We start from the raw sequence: 21,920 nt of genomic DNA on the forward strand, positions 1-21,920 counted from the left end.
TAGTCAAATATAATAATGTTTCAATTTTTATTAATTTGGAGAGCTTTTTGGAGTAGCATGCCATTAGGTTGAACTAAATCTGAACTATGGTTAGGGGTGCTGATTCCAATTCAGTGTTGATCTGTGACTTTTATCTGCAGAGATATTTTGCTCATGAAAAATTATTCACTCTTTCTCTCATCTGTTCACAGGCAAACCAATGATCACTGATGACCCCAAGAACAAGTAACAAGAAATAACAATTACTATCACTTATGGCTTTCAATTTTGTGACTTCTTAGAACATTATGAGAGGTTTTTTGTTTTTGTGTTTTTTTTGTTTGTTTGTTTGTTTGGTTTTTTGCAAAGATCCTGGTTCACTCCAAGTTATCACAAGAATATATATATATATATATATATATATATATATATATATATATATATATATATATATATATATATATATAAGAATACAATAACATATCATAAACATACACAAAGTTACAGTATGTTTCTCCTACTTAAAGAAACTGTGTATCTTTTATACAGTTTTCTGCCTTTACAGAACATCTGACTTTTTTATCTGTCTTATAAGGAGAAAATACTTAATATATATTTAACTCCATCATATTACTAAGTTTACTTCATGTATATCATGTGAAAAAAAGAATAATGATAGAGAGAACTACCATTCAATAGTTTAAGTTTCATCTAACTGCACTGAAATATTTACACAATTATGAATGAAACCAGATAAACATAATGGCAGGACTAGTGTGGGGTTGAATTTTTCTTCCAACTGTGGCAGTATGTTGTAATGCCAAAGTTAGCACCAGCCATCAAATTGAAAGTAGATTAGCGACCAGTGAGTTTAGTTATTACTTTTGTGGCAAAAAATAATATTGATGAAAATCAAATATGTGTAAAACAAGTGTTGCTGCTTGGCACACTCATTTGAATATCTCTTGGCTTTTCCTGCTGCATTCTGCTACTGCTACTTGGCAGAGTTGGTGCTCTTTCTGTGAGAGTACATCTGTGCTATTCCATATGGTACATGTGCAGCAATAGTACCCCTCTCTGCAGCACCTTCTATGTGGAACATTTGATCATCAAAATAGATGTGTGGTCGTATTTTCTCCAGCATGGGCCCTTTCGGGGCCCCAGCCAGGAACAGGGCTTCATCAGTCTCCAGACCCCAGGCACGCAGAGTCTTTAGGGCACGGATGCCTGAACTGGCCGCACTGCGAGCAGTGACCAAGTATGTGCGGATGGGGCAGTTTAATCTGTGGCCCTTGGCATAGAACTTCTTTTGCAGTTTTCCCAGAGCCTCGAGGAAACCCTTCAGTGGACCCTAAAATATGTACAAAATCAGTGAGAAACTCATATTTCACTATAAGCTTACTGCAGTGAAAGTGTCTTGTAGCGGCGGTGCATATATTGCTATAAAATACTTGTAGCGAAGTAAGAGATGTTAACTATCATTCGATTATTATCTGACAAGAATTTTCACAATGTCAGAAGGAGCTCAAGAAGTAACAACTGCATGAAACTGTTTAAAAGCAAACAAACTATCTTCAAAAAGCAAACTATATCAACAATTGAAAGTTTTCTGAACCTTTTTTGTTTTCTTTGTTTTTTGCAATCAAATGTTAGTGCTTACATGCTCTAGAAGTGTGTGCTCATTTTCTCTCTCATGTTCAAAGAACTTGTCCAGACCATGAGCTTTAAATATACGCTCAGACTCGTCAGAGAAAAGAACAGCATCCCCATCGAAGGCTACCCTCAACTGGGTCTCAGACACCTCAACCTGCTTCTCTGGCATAAACATGGTAGCTGCTGCAATTCCTAAGAAGAAGAAGAAGAAGAAGAAGAAGAAGAAGAAGAAGAAGAAGAAGAAGAAGAAGAAGAACTGAACACAGATCAATATGGAAGGCAAGGCAGGATCCATGACACTTTTAACCCAGTGATGAACAGTGGACTTATTACTGGACTGCATAGCAAATAGGCTACTGGACCATCACACATAAAACACCAAGTACGTACACAAGGCTGGGCTAAAGTTGCCCGAGCAACAACCTATTTACAATATTTAGCTGATCTGTCCCTATGGAGGAAATAATAAGAATAATAGTTTTATTTTTGCTGTGGCTGCATAAATACAAGTAGCCCATACTTGCTAAAGTTACACCAAATTGCTTTTTATGACAGCCGTTCTTCGTGGGACACACAGAGAGAAAAAACTGATGCAGATCGTTCCTTATGCCCCTTGTCATGTAATATTGTAGCTATTCTTGATGTTGTGTGAGAGCACCGGGTGAGTCTTTTAAAGTTGTGGAAATTATTAACTATGGTATAACCAGTGGGGATTCCCTGTGAATAAAAATGTCCACATATGCTAGCTAGCTGGTTAACATATAAATAGCTATATGAAAGAATGTAACGTTAGATTCTTACATATTGAAGCTTCTTTTTAAAAGAGAAGAATGAAAGGGGGTGGAGTGTGACCTTTTTTCAGGTTACAGCAGCCACCCTTCAAAATGTTTATACATCCCTGCACAGCACATATCAAAAAGTAAACTATACCTTGTTAATTTAGTATTATTTTAAGAAATAACTTTGTTAAGCTTTGCTACTAATGTTAAAACTCAAAAAGTATAGAAAAATGCCACACTTTCAGAATCCATATTTGAGGTAATATTTTTTTTTTAGTTCTTTGTGATTGTGCAATTAAAGATCTGGCAGCTGAAAACTGTCTACTCCTTTATGTAAAATCTAACAAGAGTGACACCCCTCCCCACTGTACACAAACAAACAAACAAATCCTTAATTTTCTTCAGAACTGAATGCACATACACTAGTAATGGTACTGTGAATACTGTAATCAGAGAACATAAGCAATGTCCTTGGGATAAACTTGTCCAGTTGGCTACACAAAACTTCATTTCAAAATCCCTGTCAGGATACATCTCCAGTTACTGTCTAAATATACTGCACTGCAGCGCTTGCATATACTACAACTTATCTACTCAGCCTGTATCATTCATTAAAAAAATTTTCAAACCCTGCTGAGAATTATTAATCTATAACTGGAAATGCTTTATTAAAGAATAGAAATTGATTGGTAGGATGCTTGAGTTCTGTGTGTCTAAAAAAAAATCATATCTATTTTGAGGGAAACATTCCAGTGTTTGGTCATCTGTTGTCATTCAAGCCATTCACAGCCTTTTTAGCCTTTGCATGTCAATGTCTTGTGATAAATACCATATAAAATACCGTATGAAAAAGTTAATGCTGTACTTAATCATTAAATATTGCTATTATGTAAATGAAAGGGAATGTGTGATTCACCCAGTGTCTAGTGTTCCTGTAGACTTGCTCACCTTCAGCTAAGGCCTCTTGCACCTTCTCTGCATCAGCAGACAGGTAGAGGTTCGTGTGCCATGCTTTCAAGTAGCCAATTGGGCTGCTGCCACCTGTCATGCAGAAGCGCTCAATGAACAGATCTGAGAAAAGCATGAAACATAGTCATAGTCAGCACAGTCATCATACACTGCAGCCAAGTCAGCATACAGTCACCAGGCCACAGAATCAGAGGAAAGTCACCTGAAGAATGTAATTGTCAAATGTGAGATTGAAACCACAATAATCAAGAGTTTTGATTCAATAGAAACTTTAGTTAAACAAAAATATGCTATTAAGGCTATACAGAGGAAGTAAGCAATTTGCAGCAACTAACAAATCATTGTCAAGTTTCTTTTTAATGAACTGAGTAAAAATACTTAACTTACTGACAGTCTTCTAGAGCAAAAGACACCCATACATTTGAATAGAAAGATTTACTTTAAAGACATTTTTCACTCAGTGTGCAACTAAACTGTCAATATTCAAGATGATGGGAAATGAGTCATGGGAATGTTGATGCCTGCACCCTCTTTAGCTAACAGTCCTCTGCCTCAGCAAACATAGGTGTCCAAGCCTACTGTTCATAAGGGAAAGTCATCACTGCTAGGTGGCTTGATTTAGGTTTCATGCTAAGACTAAAATTGCTTGCAGGTGGGATCCTTTCCATCTCTCCTTCAGGCTACTGAAGGCAGGCAGGGGGTAAAGAGAGTGAGCATAACGTGTCACAGAGTAACTGAAAATTCAAATTATGTTTAATGTATGTTTTATTTTACCATCTACCATCTAGGGCTTAAAAGATATTGGGAATAGGAACATAAAAGGCTATAGATTAGGGAACATGAAAGTTTAGAACTGATTGGCTCAGTAGCTGGCTGGTTTATTTTAAGATACTGGGGGGTACAGGAAGAACCCTACACCCCTACTTTCCCCAGGAGATGAGCAACGGAGCGTGAGAGGGTTTTCAACCTTCTCCTTGATGTTTTTGTTCAAATATTAATTCATTACAATTGGGAAACTCATCTGAAGGATAGTCCCAGCTGATTTACCGGAAGCATAACAACAGTCCAGCATTTATTATTGTAATATCAAAGGAAAACATACTGCTTTGTTTTATGTTTTAAGTAACTTTTAAATAATGTATCCATCAAATAGCTTTTTGTTATTCTACTAATTACATAATACTTTAAATAATTACACACTATTAAAATAAAAAGTTAAAAATTATATGTCACACAATATGTATTTATTTGTTGTTTTTGTTTAAGAGGCCAGAAAATGGGCAGTCACTTATTGGTTTTGTGAATTGGCCACCAGGATGATCAAACCACATCAAACATGCTCACAGTGGGGAATTGAGCAGGAAGTAGCTGGCTTATGACACGAAGGTTAAAAGTTATAGATTGTCTCTCTGGGAAGATATGATTGGCCAGCTGGATATATAACCTCTACTAAAGTAAATGTCAAGAAAAATGGCACGACCTAGTGAGATTTACCTCATAAATCCCCATCTCAGGCTTACTGAAGGACATGGAGGCTCAGTGGACAACTTGATACTTAATATGTTACTAATGGCCTGTTACTAAGTTCAACAGTGATGTGTATACAAAGCATTTGTACATTAATGTCAAATGTTAAGTAAGCTGATATACAAATTGGTTTGGTAGTCAGTATGTATAAAGATATTGCAATTACAGTTAAATATAATCAGTTTATTGTTTTCCAGAACAGTATAATCATTTATTTCTATCAGTTATAATAAGTTTTATGGCCCAAGCTCATCAGATGCTTTAGAAAGCAATTGAGAGACAGAGGCAGTTTCTTGCTATCATTTATGGCTTCAAAACCCAATTATAAATCTCCTTGTTTTCATAAAATTTGCATTTTATTTAGAGCATGCTATACAGTATATAACAGTAATAGCACATTTAAGCACAACTTCCTGCTTCCAGTATGGACAAGGCCACGAAAATAAAATCGCAAAATAAAGTCAATAAGCTTGACATAAACATATAAAGACTCCCATGAGAACTTCTATGAGAAGCTAAACGATGATTTAGCAATATTTGAAAACGTATAATATATTGAAAAAGTGTGATTTGCTATATGAAAATACACCTTTTACATTTTACCATCTACATAAAATGGAATTTACAGTAATAAATGTTGTCTATAGATTTTCAATAAATAAAGTTTGTATGGGTATTTTACTCATGATTTTTTAATAGAATATGTCCTTCACGTCACTGTTTTGCTGTTTACACTGTACAGTAAATGCAAAATGCACTAAAATTGCTTGAAAATTGCATGAAATTAAGCTGTGCCAGTGATGTGTCTTGGTACTCAAGGTAGTTTGACCTGGTCCTTTGGAACTTTACCTAATGACATTTTTGTAAGGATTTCTGTTAACTTGTTTCATTTGCACAGAACTGTGGACAGTTGCCATTGACTTTTAGTGAAAGGCAGAGACCTGTGAATGTTTCTGCGTCCCAAGATGAGAACTCAGATGTATGCACACTTTGTTTCCCACTGTTAAAATGTAATTCTTCAAATTTAAAAACAAGGTTATTTTGTCATATACCCGGTGGAGCACATCCTATCAGTCTATCTCAGACAAAGCTGAGGTCGGCAAAGGTGGTGCATTTGGGAGGTCTTGGAGGTTGGTGGTGTTTTGTTTACAAACTTTAAAGGATACATATTTGCACAATTAAGAAGCTTAGGCATATTTTAAAGAATATGTGACATAATTCTTTAAACACAATCACCACAAAGCAAAATATCTATTTAACTAATCTAAAAAGATTATAAGATTGAAAGTAATAAAGTTTAAAGCATGCAACCTCCCCACATGCTCCATATATGTTTGATTTGTACGGTGGACTTATGATTGTTGTTGTTACTGTTAAGACTTTGTAGAAAAAGTTATAGATTCATTTCTAGTTGTTTCTGCCTTCATCTTTGAAGATAGTGCTAAATGGCAGCAGCTGAGATAATATGGAAGTTTTGCAGTAACCAGAGGCAGAAGGAGGTTTAAAGGAAATACACAAACAGGCCCCCCTCAGGCTGAAGAGTGGGAAATTACCCTGGACTTCATGGGGAAACATGAAATCTCAGCACATAATTCATGACTGGATCAGCCCCTGAAAATAACATTACCCTTAGAATATATACAATACTTTTTATGGTGTAGGGGTTTCTCTGTCTGCCGTGTTATGGTCTGCATAATATTTGTGCTGCTGAATTTATATTGGCCTTTTTGTCTTTATTAACCAAGGTGACAAGGAGGTCAGATGACACTTACTGTGGTGGTTAATGGTGTTGATAAGCCTCACCCCTACATGGGCATGATTGTAGGTCACCAGCACAATATCAAAGAGCTCCTCACTCTCAGGGTACAGCTCCCGTAACTGTGAATTAACTGCCTCCAGGGCCTGAAAGAACACACAGATGGGTGTTCTGTCTTTCCTACCATGTTAAACATACAGATGTACTTCCAATGGAGATACACACAGGGTTAAACAATTAGGTTGCTTTCACTTGCGGAGTCTGCAATTTATCATTAATGACGTGTTCTAGGGAATAAATGCTTGGGGCTACATTAATCACCCTTTGTCCTGTGATTTGCTCCTGGCTTTTCTGCCACTGAACGTTTGAACCATTTGTTGCCTTTTGACAAATGTGACATAAGAGCCTAGAGTAAAGAGATTTTTTTAAATGTATCTTTCATTGAACAGTATGATGAATATATTGTTACATGCCGTTAGCTAAATCGGTTAAAACTGATTAAAATGAGCCAAGGCAGTGTCTTTCAATAATATTACTTAAATTACTTATGTTATATTATTAAAAAAGAAAAAAATGGAATAGACTTGTGCTCTTCTAGTTCAGAATAGACTACATAGTATTATTATGGTTATACTTTGTTGTCAGTAATTTAGTGCAGCAGGGGTCTCCATGTCTTTGTGTGTTACCTTAACAAAGGGAAATGCAGGGCCTGGGGCCAAAGGCTCATTCTCATGTTGCACCTGATAATTGAGGTATTCCTCCACACCCTTCTCTTCAAACACCTTCTGCTCTTTCTCTGTGCGGAACAGCACCCGAGATGAAACGGCTATGGTGACTGCGTTCTCCGGCTTTGGCTGAATGAGGAATGAAAATACCAATGTGATACACAGTCTTCACAGCTAAAACAAGTAATGACACATGGGATAAAAGTCTTTGTAGACCTTCACATGGGATGCATGCCTGTAATGCAAACTAAAATCATTCTCCCACATCTTAGCAGAACTGATTAAATGCTGGAAAAATATGGTTTCAAATAAGAGTTGTTTTGATCTATAAATTTAGATGAAAATTTGTAAGATCTGACTGCTTACTGATATTTAAATAAGAAAAGGGATAATATTGACTGGCTGAAAAAAAAATCTGTTACCCCTCCTTCATCTCAGTCGACATGCTAGCATAAGATGGTGCCAACAGAAAATGAATGTCAGCTTAGGGAGTGAATTTAGCTAAACAACACAGGCATACCATGGTGTATGCAGTGCCACATGAGCATCAGAGCATTCAGGGTTTGCCCCTGATTGGTGTGTTCCCAGGAGGATGATAAAAGGGCAAGTCATGTAAGTGGAGAGCATTTGTAACAAGGTGAAATTCAGCCTCTCTGGAAGACATTTGAGGAACCGGAGACAGGTTTGGCATTTCTGTTCAAGGCAGACTGCATCACTTGCACTGGAGGAAGTTGTGGTTTACCGGGAGTAAAAGGTTCTGGGTGGGAGATGGGGGAAGGGTGCTCTGGGATTATATTAAGGATATCATAAAATTTAAAGGGCCCCCAGTTACTGTTACTGGCATAAATACTTAACTCAGAATGTTGCATGACTTTAGCTTGGGGACACAGTGAACATTACAACACTCTCTTATACTACCAAAGAGAGGTGGCGTTTATTCTACAGGCCCAGTGCAGGCATACTGACGTATGACACATAAGAGCTGTCCTGGGCTAAGTAAAGCTGTGCTACCTGGACACATGCCCATTAATTGCAGTGTGACACTTCCCCCATTTAACCACAAAAACACACACAGCCCACTGTTATGAAGCTGATACCATTGCAGTTAGTGGATCTGGTTTTTATTCTGAAAAAAGAGGAAATGTCTTTTCTCACTAAATAAATAGATAAATAAATAAATAATGAGGATGTGTGAATCAAGTTTCTTGTTAGTCATTGCTTTTCTCAGAAATTATAGTATTGTAGCAGAAAACTAAACATTACAAATTACAATTCATTGAAATTATGATTACATGATTTGTCAGAGAATCTGTCTGTGGTCACTGCCCTAAGATATACTGTTTATGTATTCTATATGTATAATTAATTTTTAACATGATTTGTTATGTCTCCTTAATAAAAATTAGTACTGTAGTTTACTCTGTAAAAAATACTTTTTCACATATTACTATCACACGCAGTTTACCTACAAGAAATATTACAAGAAATATTACATATTGACATTTACTCAAACTAGGAACAGAAATACAACAGGGCCAGTATGTTGATACTAATACTGGCTTTATAAAAATGTTGTTTGTGTATTATTCAGAAAATCTGAATTTGTTTAAATAACACAAATGTCTGTTCATTTGCTAACTTCAGTTATTTTTATAAAATGTTCAACACATAGTATAAGTATCCATGATATTGCATTTTTTTGTTATTATGTTAAAATCTACCCAATGTAATGTTACTTGCCTGTTACAAAAGTGCTTTGCAAAAAAAGAATGTAGTGTTAGTGTAATTCACCAGAAGACCATACATTTAATGCAATGTCATCCTGAAACAAGATGTTGAGTAAAGCGGGAAGGTTTGAAATCACTATAACCTGATCTCATTGATCAAATTCTGGAATACTTACAAAGAAAATGCCTCCTTCCACCTTCCTGGCACGTCTCACAGGTTCCTTTATAAAAGCACACTTCATGTCAGTCTCTAAGAAATAAGTGTAAGGAATCTAAGTGAAGGGCTATGTAATAAGAGTGCATATACAATTATAGAAAGGGTTTGGGTGCAAGGTTTATTAAAATACTAAAATCACAGACTGACGGGTTACTGTGGACTACATCTCATAGCAGACCATTACACCATTACATAAAACCATTACAATGGTGTTCCTAATAAACTAAACAATAAAACTAGAACGTAAAAGACACATAGTAGCACAGATTTAAACAGCATTATTTGAATATATATAAAACATACAAAATACTAGACAGTAAATGTGTAAATTTCAGTGTGCATATAATATGGAAAGTCAGAGAAAAGCGACAGAGAAGTGCAGCATGCTGAGAAGTGAAGGAACTATCCTGTGGCATTGTTTATGTAGCCTAGTGCATGGAAATGCTTCCCTAATCCTGCCTCTGTTGTGTGTGGTGATATTTATAGTGCAAACTCTGACCTTTCAGAAGAGAATCTTTAGTTACACTGTAAGTACAGATACATATACCTGAGCCCCAGATTGTGTTGTGGGCTTTTTGTACTTCAAATATAGCCAAAATAGTATGGAAACCTGCATGACACTCCTGAAGAATAGAATGGTTAATGTGTTATGGTTGCTACACTGCATATTTTCAACTATAGTTGGACTAATTCCTGATACAAGGGCAACAAGTTGACACACTCCAGAGCTATTTGTCACTCTGATAGCTATGGGGTTTTCTCTAGCTAACAGATTGCAAGATTGCCAGGTAAGGGGCAAATGTGAGGAGAGGAGATGATAGCAAAGGGTTACAAGGGAAAAGGTTTATTAATAGAGTAGTGAATCTAGAAGGCATAAAGGAATGAAAGACTGTGGGAGGGAATGGCATGCATCATGGGATGACAAGCCTGCTGTTTATTTCAAACACCTACACGTGGCTTTATTCAGGGCCCAAAATGTTTTCTCATTCACAAATCTGCTCAGTGTAGGTCATTCATTCATATTGCCAATTTCTGTTACAAGCTTACATGAAATCCAAAACTGGTTCCCTCTTGTTGTCTTAAGCAATCAGCTTGATCATTATCATTATATAACAAAACCATCTACATTATTTGACTTGTTGTTTGACTTATTGTCTGCATGCACTGTCTTTGCATTGTCAGCACTCTCACATTGTTATTGCCATTGCATTTGACAGACAGCATAGCAATATCCTGACATCAGCATTACCATGCTCAAAGCAAGCACTGCTTGACGTGAGCCGCACCTGCTCCAGATCAAATGATATTATCCCTCCCCTTTTAGCTCTGTTACTTAACCAGCCTCTCCAAATTGTGGACATGTGATTATGTTCTGCGTCTCTTTTATCAAGCCTGACACAAACAGCATTAAACCACCAGACAGTAAAACATCAAATGGTTAGTGATCCACTGCCTGGCTATCATTCAAAAAATCTAGCTCTGTCATGCACAAACCATCTTTCAAGACAACAAATTTACTTGTTCATTTGCATAGAGTGTTAAGGCACACCAGTTTGTTGTTTTATACATTTAGGTACTGAGAAGTGATCCGAGAAACACATGTGATGTGAAAGGTAAATATCTAACTTATTGTACTCTATAGAACTTCCCTGTATCCTTGTACAACAGTGAAAAAAACTAGCAAAAGATCAAGGGATAAAATAAAACATTCAGATTTGTAAGCTCACAGCTGAAAGCACATAAAATTTGAATTAACACACTGATGTTTCAATGATGGAGAAGATACAACCATACTGACACTAGGAAGACTTACTGTTTGAGGCTTCTTGGTGGGACCCACACTTTCACAGAAGCCCTTGTTCTCATCCCAGGAATCGTTGCTGTCACCATTTGAATTCGGGGGAGGGGTTAAGGGCATGGGGTTCTGGCCCTTCATGACCTGTCCTGGGTAGAGAGTCATTCTTTTCTATTCCATTCATTAACCATGGTTCCAGTAGTGCCTACCTCACACAACTGACAACACACATGCACACTCTCCCATTCATCTGCTCTCTCTCTCTCTCTCTTTCTCTCTCTCTCTCTCTCTCACTCACTCACTATCTCTCTCTCACTCAGACACTCACAATCACTCTCTCTCTCTCTCTCTCTCTCTCTCTCACACACACACACACACACACACACACACACACACACAGAAACACACACCGTATGACTCCTGGCCAGAACAACGTGGTTTTGTCAGTGTCCGTTAGTTCTGCAGATGGAACAGCCCCTAGTTCTGCATGTAACTGGGATGTTGGCTTGGCTCCTGCTGGTATGGGGTGTCGCTGTGTTCTGTGTCCTGTCCCCTCTGATGTGATGCTTGCAATCCTCTGCTTGTGTGCTGTGTTGATATCCACCCCCCTGTGTTATTCCCTCCCTCTCTCCCCCCAACCCCCACCACGTCCATCTATATCCCACTACCTTGCATGTTCTTCATGTCTCCAACTCCAAGAAAAGACAACAGCGATATGCCCAACATATATAGGCAACATTTAACCCTACTTTGTCCCTGCATACTGTTGGATACACATAAATGTGGTCAGAACATTTCAACCAACCACAGCAAGAACTTTTCATCCTGAAATCCCTCCTCTGTCCTTGCTTTGCACTAGCTGTTATAAAAAATACATTATAAAGAGTTAAAAATATCAAAGAATTAAAGCATTTAATTGACAAGAACTATGAACTTTTTCAGCATTACCATGTAAGATTTTTGGAAATTAGTTCATATACTTTAATGTTTTAAACTGCAAAACAAAACACATAATGGAGAACACCCCGCAAAGTTTTTTTTTATTTCTGCATCATTTAAGTAAACATCCTCCCTCTTCTCTTTGTTGCAGTTCTGACTGTCTCTTTAAAGGCATCAAAGAGGGTAAGACACAAGCAGTTTGATGACCAGTTGCTAAGCAGCATTCCAGCTCCATTTTACTCTAACTAGTGATTGGCTGCTCTGTGCAAGTCTGGACAATGACTTTAGGGCATGGTCACTTTGCTGTCACATGCTATTAATACATTGTGCTGACAGCACCTTCTTCTGTAAGAAGGAAGAAGTGCACATTCTGACATTTTCCAAATTAAGGCATAAGTGGGAATACAGCTACATTGTTTTCCGACTGGATGTCCAATAAGTGTTCCAAGTTTGTATTTATTTATTTTATTTTATTACTTTAAAAGATCATGGCACCCAATATGCATAACAAATTAGTGGTGTTTTTCCATTATTCCTATTGACACTTAACCAAACTTGAAATTAGATATATGTACTACTTCAAAACAAGAGAGCAACTGAAATGAATAAAATAGCAAATACCAGGGGTTTTTTTTAATTGTAAGTGATGTTGCAGAGAAAAACTGCTTTAAATCGCAGTTACACTATTGATGTTTTTTTTTTTTTAAAAAAAAAGCACTGCTGCCACAAATATGGCTTCTTCAAATTACTTTATTCGCTGAAAGTGTTCTGTTGGTGTATACATTTTATAGCAATTCAGTACATTTAAAATGCAATATTAACATATTTTGTTAGAAATCTCGTACCATTAGCCCACTGAATAAGAGTCATCCTTATTTTCATTATCGTTTGTAGAATTGTATTAAGCAAAGCAAAACAGGAAAATGTAAGCTTTTCATTGCAACGATTTTTTTTCCCCACAGTACTAACGTCTATAATTTAGTGTTCATTTAATGTCTCCCGACTTTTATTTTTGGATCTATTTTGTCTTACGTCGCTAGTTGGGTCACTGTAATTCATGCGGTTGTAAGTCAATGCAATAAAAAGCGAGGCGAGCTAACCTTTTTTTTAACGAAAAAAGTCATGATTGGTACTAGTTTTCTTTAGGTTTTTATCTTAGATAATTGTTGAAGAATAATACAGTGGTGATTAATTTTGTATTATTTTCGGGCAATGGAGCATACGGTTCCTAAAAAGTAAGTAGCTAGCACTGGGCACGCTAAGCTAGGTTAGCTAGGCCGCTATTTATTTATCTGTCTAACTGGCTGTTAACAAATATGTCTATTTATAGGCCTCGTTAACGTACTACATAACGGAACTATGCAGGCCTTGATCATAATACTGTTAGCGAATTAGCAAGCTAGTTAGCTATACTATCTAGTTAACGCTAGCTGTCTGTATTGCATGATGTTCAGACAATGTAGTTAGCTGGCCACAAGTCAGCTGTTGTACTCGGCTACGATAGCGAAGTAAACTTGAGAAGTGGTTAGTCATGAGCTAGATAACGCTAGCTTGTTATAGTCGACGCAATTTCGCGTTAAGTCGATTACAGTTTAGTTGCTTTTCATTGTAGCGTACTGGCTAACGTTAGCTGATGTTTACAGAACGGAAATGAACAGTTGTCAGGAAATGTCAGTGATTCGGTTTAGACAGCTAACGCTTCGTATAACTATGTCTTCACAGTAAGTTAAAGAAGCTCAGTGAAGACAGTCTCACAAAGCAACCAGAAGAGGTCTTCGATGTTCTCGAAAAGCTTGGAGAGGGGTAATGAAAACTATGAACTAAATATTTTGTCATCAGTTGAATGTCTATGCATTGAAACTACAGTTGATAAAAAAACGTTTGTTCAGGTCGTATGGGAGTGTATTTAAAGCTATACACAAAGAATCAGGCCAGGTAGTGGCCATTAAGCAGGTTCCTGTGGAGTCGGACCTGCAAGAAATCATCAAGGAGATCTCCATTATGCAGCAGTGTGACAGGTAAAAACGCATAAGAATTACATTCTTGCACTGAATGTTTTGTTTATGTACACACTGCATCTATTGTATGGGCATTTGTTGAAAGTTCAGTATCTGATTAATATGACATTGGTATTAATGTATGTTGTCTAGTCCCTATGTGGTAAAATACTATGGCAGTTATTTCAAAAACACGGACCTCTGGATTGTGATGGAGTACTGCGGTGCTGGCTCTGTATCAGATATCATCCGGTTACGTAACAAAACAGTAAGTCGTTTGTACGATGGTCACTGGGGAAAAATTAAAGGATTTTTTTATGTCCATGTTAATCGTAACTTTGTTTATTCTGTATGTCTAGCTCACAGAGGATGAGATTGCTACTATACTTAAATCCACCCTGAAGGGTCTTGAGTATCTGCACTTCATGAGAAAAATCCACAGGGACATCAAAGCTGGAAACATCTTACTTAATACAGAGGGACATGCTAAATTAGCTGACTTTGGAGTAGCTGGACAACTCACTGTAAGATCTTTAAGTTATTTTCATATAAATAAATTGATTATAGCTCCTGGCCTATGAATGCTCTGCTTCCTTTATTCCAGTTGCAATTAAATGATGAGTGATCAAATATATCAGTGATCTGTTAACTTGTCTACCAAAGGACACCATGGCTAAAAGGAACACTGTGATTGGTACACCATTCTGGATGGCTCCTGAAGTGATTCAGGAGATTGGGTACAATTGTGTGGCAGATATCTGGTCCCTTGGCATCACTTCTATAGAAATGGCAGAGGGCAAGCCTCCTTATGCAGATATTCATCCAATGAGAGTGAGTGAAATGATTTATTAAGGGTTAGCTTGAGTAGTGAAAAAATGAAAATGCATGACTTTCATGTTATGTTTTGGCTTTTCTACCCCCCCTTTTTAGGCTATTTTCATGATTCCAACAAATCCCCCACCAACATTCCGGAAGCCTGAGCTATGGAGTGATGATTTTACAGACTTTGTAAAGAAATGTTTAGTGAAGAACCCAGAGCAGAGAGCTACAGCCACTCAGCTGTTACAGGTATACAATCATAAGTTTGCATGTATTCTTATTTAACCTAGGTAAATTGAAATAAGCACCATAAGTAATTTCAAGAAATGTATTTTTCCACCTTTTATTTCATCTTGTTCTGTAGCATCCCTTTATTACCAATGCCAAGCCAGTGACCATTCTGAGGGACCTGATCACAGAAGCCATGGACATGAAGGCAAAGAGACAACAGGAGCAGCAGAGAGAGCTGGAAGAGGAGGATGAAAACTCAGTAAGATTAGCACTTAACACGATCCTTTCTGTTTGAAGGCTTGCATGCTTGGCTTGTGTGTTTCTCAGGTTTGCCAGGGCTGCAAACGTTCTGACCTCTGCTGGGTGTGTGTTGGCTGCAGGAGGAGGAGGTAGAAGTGGACTCCCACACCATGGTAAAATCTGGCTCAGAGAGCGCTGGCACCATGCGGGCCACAGGCACGATGAGCGACGGCGCTCAGACCATGATCGAGCATGGCAGCACTATGCTCGAGTCAGACTTGGGCACTATGGTGATAAACAGCGATGAGGAAGATGAGGAAGAAGATGTAGGCTCAATGCGGAGTGAGTGTTGGTCTTTCACAATATATGACAATTCTGTTAAAATCTTCTTGATTATAAAATGTTTTTCCCACTTATACAAATAAAGGAAACCCTACAGCACAGCAAGGCCAGCGCCCATCTTTTATGGATTACTTTGACAAGCAGGACTCAAATAAAGCTCAGGAGAGTTACAATCACAACCAACATGACCCCTACCTCATACCCAAGACTGCTTTCCCAGATAACTGGAAAGTACCACAGGATGGAGACTTTGATTTTGTAAGTTCACATATACCATTTCATTTTCTTTATCTGTTAAAATTAATTTCAATATTGGGCATGTTCACCTGGTGTGTGTGTGCGTGTGTGCGTGTGTGCGTGTGTGCGTGTGTGCGTGTGTGTGCGTGTGTGCGCGTGTGTGCGTGTGTGCGCGTGTGTGCGTGTGTGCGTGTGTGTGTGTGTGTGTGTGTGTGTGTGTGTGTGTGTGTGTGTGTGTGTGTGTGTGTGTGTGTGTGTGTGTGTGTGTGTGTGTGTAGCTGAAAAACCTAGACTTTGAGGAGCTGCAGATGCGCCTCAGCGCTCTGGACCCGATGATGGAGAGGGAAATTGAAGAGTTGCGGCAGCGCTACACTGCAAAGAGGCAGCCTATCCTTGATGCCATGGATGCTAAGAAGCGTCGGCAGCAAAACTTCTAAGGCTAGAAAGAATGCAAATTCTAAATGGGCCAGACATTACATATGTTTTAAGTTTCATTAAAGATGTTACACCCAGTTTTAATGCTGGAGCCCTGCCTCTTTAAGTAAGCCCCCTGCTGTATGTTGTTAATTGGAGCATGTGGCTAAGGTTTTGTTTTTTCCCCAATAGGACACTGAGACCTGAGCAATGTCTTCACTAAGGTCTGTGAACAAAACACAAAACTCATTAACATTAAAATGACAAGGGAAAAACAACTACCATAGCCAGCAATAGATATAGTACTAAAAATCAGGATACGGTGCAGGTTATAATTGAAATACCACCATCTTGATCACAGAGAATCAGCCTGCTGATATTCAGAAGAGAATCATGGGGGGGGGGGAAAGGTTTGGAAGAAATGTGCTCTCTCTCTCTCCCGTAATTTCACATTTACTGCCCTAACCATAGTACCACTCTGATTAATCTAAATGTGGAGTCAACCATGCACATCACACGGAGTGTTCTTCGTCTCTGAGGTTTTGATATTTTCAACACAAAGCACATAAGTACTCTTGCTTGGATGTTTAAGTTTATTTTTCAAATGGGGGAAAAACAGACAATCAAAGAAGGGGAATGTCTTAGCATACACTTCAGTCCAAAGTAATAAAACAAATGGGCTTCCCTTTTGGTTTGAAATTGGGTTAAGTGGGGTTCTGTGGTTATCGGACCATATTTTAGTAGACTGAACTTAATTGAAATAGGCTTTGAATTAAGTTTTAAATGTGTCCTCTTTATAATGGTAATAGGGGACAGACTGGGAGTTTCTAACAGTACCTCCATTGTTAAGACTAGAAGGACACAATGTAGCCCTGTAAATACACATGGACCATTAAATTTCCAATATTTGGTTTCTGTGCTGAATGTCATGTTTTCTCAGTTTTAGATGTTCTGAACATGTGTCTTTATATTGCCCTATTCTCAATATTCTGCTGGTGCCTCCCATCATGTTCAGTATGGTAAACACGCCTGTGTGAGAGTGGTTTTTATGTGCTCTTAAACCCCCACTTTGTCTTAGGGGCTACCTGATAGGTTCTCTTTATCCTTCTCCTCTTTGTCAAGGGTTGATTGATTTAAAGACTGTTATAACCTCTGTTTCTGTGGGACCAGTACCTTTTCTAAGTTACATGAGTGTTTCATATTTTTACATGTTTTAGAACTATTTCCACTGTATATCCTAATTTATTGTGCATTATTCATTGCTTTTATAGCTGCTGTTGCATGTAAACCTTTTTAATAACATTGAATGCTGACTTCTCTACCCTTAGACACTTTATATAAACAAAACAAACAACCAACAAGCTCTAAACATGCCATCGTATTTTCTGCCTATTAGAAAAGTCTACAACCTGGATAATTTTGTCTCTTCTATTGTTTTGGAATAAGGTTTTCTTGTGTTTGCAGTTTGTTACTCAGTCACCAAAGGTGGCGCTTATTTAAGGTCAGTTTCCTGTCTTTCATTTTAGTTCAAATCGACTTGTAAAACATTGTTTTTCATTTTAATTTCTTTAATCTTAAAAAGGGGAAATTTCTTATTCTTGTCTCAGTAAACGTTTAATAATCTGACTACCATCATTATATTACCTTAGATGAAGGAAACCAGAAACCAATACTGATGTACAAAGTTACCAGTGTTGCATGCTTTACGGTATACACCAAAGTATACATAACACCGAATAAAGCAGTTTGTCCGAAACATACTATGAAACAACGGAATGTTTTTTCTTATGAAGTAATGACTGCAGATGTTGCTCGTTCTTTTTTCCCCATCCCGTCCATATGATTTCATTTAACCTAGCTAGACAAAATTAAAGTTACCGGCTTTTTCACTATGGTATAGCAATAGGCTAAACGTACTACAGTGTAAAGATATGTTACCTTAGTTTGAGTATTATACACACATCTAATTTGTTTTTGCATGTATTGCGATTAATCTAAATTAAAGCCTAGGAATTTGCATTTGGTCCATACGTCCGAATCAGATTACGCATATCTGATGCTTGAATCATGCCACGCCTTTCTAAATATAACGATATCTAATCATGCGCTTTGTCCAATCTAGGATGCGTCCATATCTGAATGATTACGGTATAGTTTGTGTCTCACGAACTGGAAGTGCTGTGTGAAACCTAGCGCGTGTCTGTCCGGTCCTTAGAAAGTTTGCACTCGTCCACACCGAGAATTCAGATGAGAAACCATCTTTTAATAATGTCCACAATAATACGAAGGATTATCTGCACTGTCAATGCTCCAGCAGCAATTGGTCCTTACAGGTCAGAAAACATTTCTGAAACAATAATAATATCGTTTATTCTAATTTAATCTTTGTGAAGGTGGTCCTCTTGCTAAAATACATTGCCCTCCATGTTCTGTTGGGCCCTCTTTGGATGATATTATTGGCAAACGTTAATTATCTGCGAGATATTTGTTCGGAGGCGTGTCGTTAGTGTCGATGAACGCAGAGACATTTGGGAGACATTTCTTGCTTTTTCTTATATTGGACGAGATGGCTTCTATTCGAAGACACATACCATATTCGCATAAAGCCCCAATTAGGCAGGGAATATACAGGTAGGCGGCACTTGTCTAATAAAATACTTTTATGAATTGGCTTTCCGTTACTTTAACTTCATTTTAAAAATGTAAAAATACATTTAGTAATAAAAAATTTAAAAAACCATGAGGTATGGTTTCACCACCCTTACATCTTTCTAGGCGCATTATATATTTTTGAAGTTGACTAACATCAGTTTCACGTTTTGAAATTAAGTGTAATTTTAATCCGTGCAAAGACGTGGTTTTCAACGGGGGAAGGTGTAGACAGTAGACACACGTTTAGCAAGACGTTTTTTGTATTCTGTTTAGTTTTGGGGGCCTGTTCTAAATATTTGTATCTGTCAAGTGGATTGTTATTTAGCAAAATTTATATAATTTAAATAATTTACAATGGCAGAAATAAATTAAAAATTCATTAGGTATATGTTTCTCTTAAGTATGAATTAAGTAAGTATTAGCAGCAAGGGACAGGGAAGTACAAAGTCTAATCGTTTTAGTAATCGGTTACTGGCCTCATGACGTATGCAAAACCCTATTCTCTTGCCTCCTACATTACATTTAGTTTACTGTTTTTCAAATTCAGCCAGGCAGTGGTGGTGGATCGCACTATGTATATCTCGGGTCAAATTGGCATGGTAGCAGCATCAGGACAGTTAGTTACTGGAGGAGTGCAGGCCGAAGCCAAACAGGTGAGGGAGACTAACCCAAGGGGAAACGTTTGTTTTTATATATATATATATATATATATATATATATATATATATATATATATATATATATATATATAACAAATTTATTCATTCATTTTGGAGGATCCCTCCATTAGTTCTGGAGAGCTCAATTTTATTTGTCCAACAATGTGTACAAAATATGTTGTTTCCAATACAAAGGCTCTTATTAACATGGGGGAGATTCTGAAAGCAGCTGGATGTGGATATGAAAATGGTAAGAATTTCTAGACTGAATATTATTTTGCATCGTATTTGTTATAAGATGTAGCCTACAGTATGCGATGTTTATCTGTTTGTATATGTGTGTGTGTTTCAGTTGTCAAGACAACTGTGCTCTTGGCAGACATCAATGACTTCAATTGTGTCAATGATATTTATAAGCAATGTAAGTAAACTGAGCAAGGGTTTGCTCATAGGCACAACTAAAATCACCACATGGTGGCACTGTTTTACCTGAATTAACAGCATATCACCACACTGACTGCCATGGATTTCCTTTAGTACTAAGAGAAAATGAATGAGCTTGCTTACTCGCATTGCTATGAGTGCTTCCCAGAGGACTGCTATTTGATTGTGACTATGATGCATTCCTTGCCCAAATTAATGAATGTACAGTTCTGTACTTTAATAAAAAAGAATCTAGATTTAAATATCATGTTAAGACAAATTAGTAGTTTTTGTAGCCTGCATTAGGCACTTATAGCTTGTTACTCAAAAGATATGCAGTGGCGCGCTTGTCTACTGTGGGAAATTGCCTCTTTTATATAATCCAGAAAGGTAATTCAATCGTAGTAGCTGTGTGTAAGGAGATACAGAATGGGGCAGTGAAAATAAAGCTTCCTCTGTTCCAGACAACATAACATGACAGACCCTGAACACACACAACTTTCCTTGATCCACTGGACAAATATGCACTGAACACATCATGCTTTAAAAAAAGTTGAAATTTGTACAAATTCACAAGACAAGGTCTTCGTACTTATCATAAATAAGGAACATTCTCTCTGTTTTCTGAGTGAGAAACTCTACACTGTTTGTGTTGAAGAACTGCTGTCATCAGCCATTTAAGTTCAAGGTGACAGATCTCTGGAAACACAGGGCATATGGTGCTCTCATGTTCACTGTCACAGTTTGGTAATCAGTTGTCATTTAGGTCTAGAAGTAGAGATACATTTGATTGTGTGTATGTTTCTTGCTTTAGTTTTCAGCAGGAACTTCCCAGCCAGGGCTGCCTACCAAGTTGCTGCACTACCTCGAGTAAGTCTGCGGGTATCAGTACTTGTTTAAGGGCTATCACCTTATTCAAAAACTAACCAACAATTAATATAGAACATATAAACACAGGAAATTGTCAGCATGCATCCTGACAAGACAGCATGCCTCTGACTACTATTTCCAACAGTTTCTACATTGCTACATGTATGTAAGTTTGCAGTGACCAACTTTTGTTTTGTCTTGTGTCTCCTTTTTGGGTTCTCCTCTCAAAAGGGTGGACTTGTTGAAATTGAAGCAGTTGCTGTATTGGGACCAATTACAGATGCATCCTGACTATCTAATGTGAGAGAGCACAAATTGTAACTCATTCAGTAACCTAAAATTCAATTACTGGATCAGTTTTAGAAAAAAATATTTCTTGTGTTGTGAACTATGATTGAAATATCTCAATTATCCTGGTTCATGTTTATGGTAAACAACAGTTTTTGATTTTCATGTCATGAAATGGCTTGATCACTACATCCATTTTGCACAATGTAATGCACATGGTTTAAACTACTAATTAAATGTACTTAACTGAATTGTAATGTTTCATATTTTTATCAAATTTTGTGATTGTGACCTCACAATATACCAGTCAATGCAAATACATTGCAAAGCCTTTTTTTCAAACTGTTGATTTTTGCATATTTCAAATTGTATTGTGAATGCACACAATTACTTTGACAATAAAGGGTTTGTATGGTAACTGCAAATTATTTGTCAATCAGCAAATTCCAATATTCTGGGATTTGAGAACTTTGTTATATGTATTTCATATGAAAATAAGGCTTTTAAATATTTTGCTGTATGTAAGACATTAATGCTATGTATATTACACTATTGGGATCTCAAGTGCTTTTCATATTTGAGGCCATTTTATCAAGGGAAGGGCAGCAATATGTATTCTGTAAGTGGCCAATCCTAACGTCTGACACAAATGTAAACAGATGTACAAAGGTAATATTTGCTG

General features: G+C 37.3%; 3 protein-coding genes across 8 annotated transcripts; 2 read left to right on the forward strand and 1 right to left on the reverse strand.

Moving 5' to 3' along the window:
* Window positions 1–465: 465 nt before the first annotated feature.
* nt5c1aa (5'-nucleotidase, cytosolic IAa) lies at window positions 466–11,712 on the reverse strand. Of its 5 annotated transcripts, none has more exons than XM_027006357.2 (8): window positions 11,538–11,712; window positions 11,146–11,271; window positions 9,292–9,336; window positions 7,350–7,517; window positions 6,680–6,809; window positions 3,360–3,482; window positions 1,640–1,824; window positions 466–1,330 (listed from the first exon to the last, which is right to left on the reverse strand). In XM_027006357.2, the coding sequence occupies exons 2-8, from the start codon at window positions 11,266–11,268 to the stop codon at window positions 974–976; spliced, it is 1,131 nt and encodes a 376-aa protein (XP_026862158.2). In that variant the 5' UTR covers window positions 11,269–11,271; window positions 11,538–11,712; the 3' UTR covers window positions 466–973. The 5 variants fall into 5 exon arrangements, with proteins under 5 accessions (XP_026862158.2, XP_026862157.2, XP_026862159.2 ...); XM_027006356.2 differs by having other exon boundaries at window positions 11,146–11,276; XM_027006358.2 differs by lacking the exon at window positions 11,538–11,712 and having other exon boundaries at window positions 7,404–7,517; window positions 11,146–11,381.
* A 1,297-nt stretch (window positions 11,713–13,009) lies between these two features.
* stk3 (serine/threonine kinase 3 (STE20 homolog, yeast)) lies at window positions 13,010–18,106 on the forward strand. Its single transcript, XM_027006306.2, has 11 exons — window positions 13,010–13,301; window positions 13,789–13,869; window positions 13,956–14,084; window positions 14,217–14,331; window positions 14,423–14,587; window positions 14,727–14,894; window positions 14,994–15,131; window positions 15,247–15,372; window positions 15,494–15,695; window positions 15,781–15,953; window positions 16,211–18,106. The coding sequence occupies exons 1-11, from the start codon at window positions 13,279–13,281 to the stop codon at window positions 16,367–16,369; spliced, it is 1,479 nt and encodes a 492-aa protein (XP_026862107.2). The 5' UTR covers window positions 13,010–13,278; the 3' UTR covers window positions 16,370–18,106.
* Window positions 18,107–18,529: 423 nt separating this feature from the next.
* On the forward strand, window positions 18,530–21,495 carry rida (reactive intermediate imine deaminase A homolog). Of its 2 annotated transcripts, none has more exons than XM_035529495.1 (6): window positions 18,530–18,679; window positions 19,546–19,651; window positions 19,853–19,907; window positions 20,010–20,078; window positions 20,895–20,950; window positions 21,182–21,495. In XM_035529495.1, exons 1-6 carry the CDS (start codon window positions 18,594–18,596, stop codon window positions 21,239–21,241), a joined length of 432 nt encoding a protein of 143 aa, XP_035385388.1. In that variant the 5' UTR covers window positions 18,530–18,593; the 3' UTR covers window positions 21,242–21,495. The 2 variants fall into 2 exon arrangements, with proteins under 2 accessions (XP_035385388.1, XP_035385387.1); XM_035529494.1 differs by lacking the exon at window positions 18,530–18,679 and adding an exon at window positions 18,699–18,977.
* Window positions 21,496–21,920: the final 425 nt, after the last annotated feature.

This window comes from Electrophorus electricus, chromosome 8 (genome assembly GCF_013358815.1).
Source record: "Electrophorus electricus isolate fEleEle1 chromosome 8, fEleEle1.pri, whole genome shotgun sequence".
NCBI lineage: Eukaryota > Metazoa > Chordata > Actinopteri > Gymnotiformes > Gymnotidae > Electrophorus > Electrophorus electricus.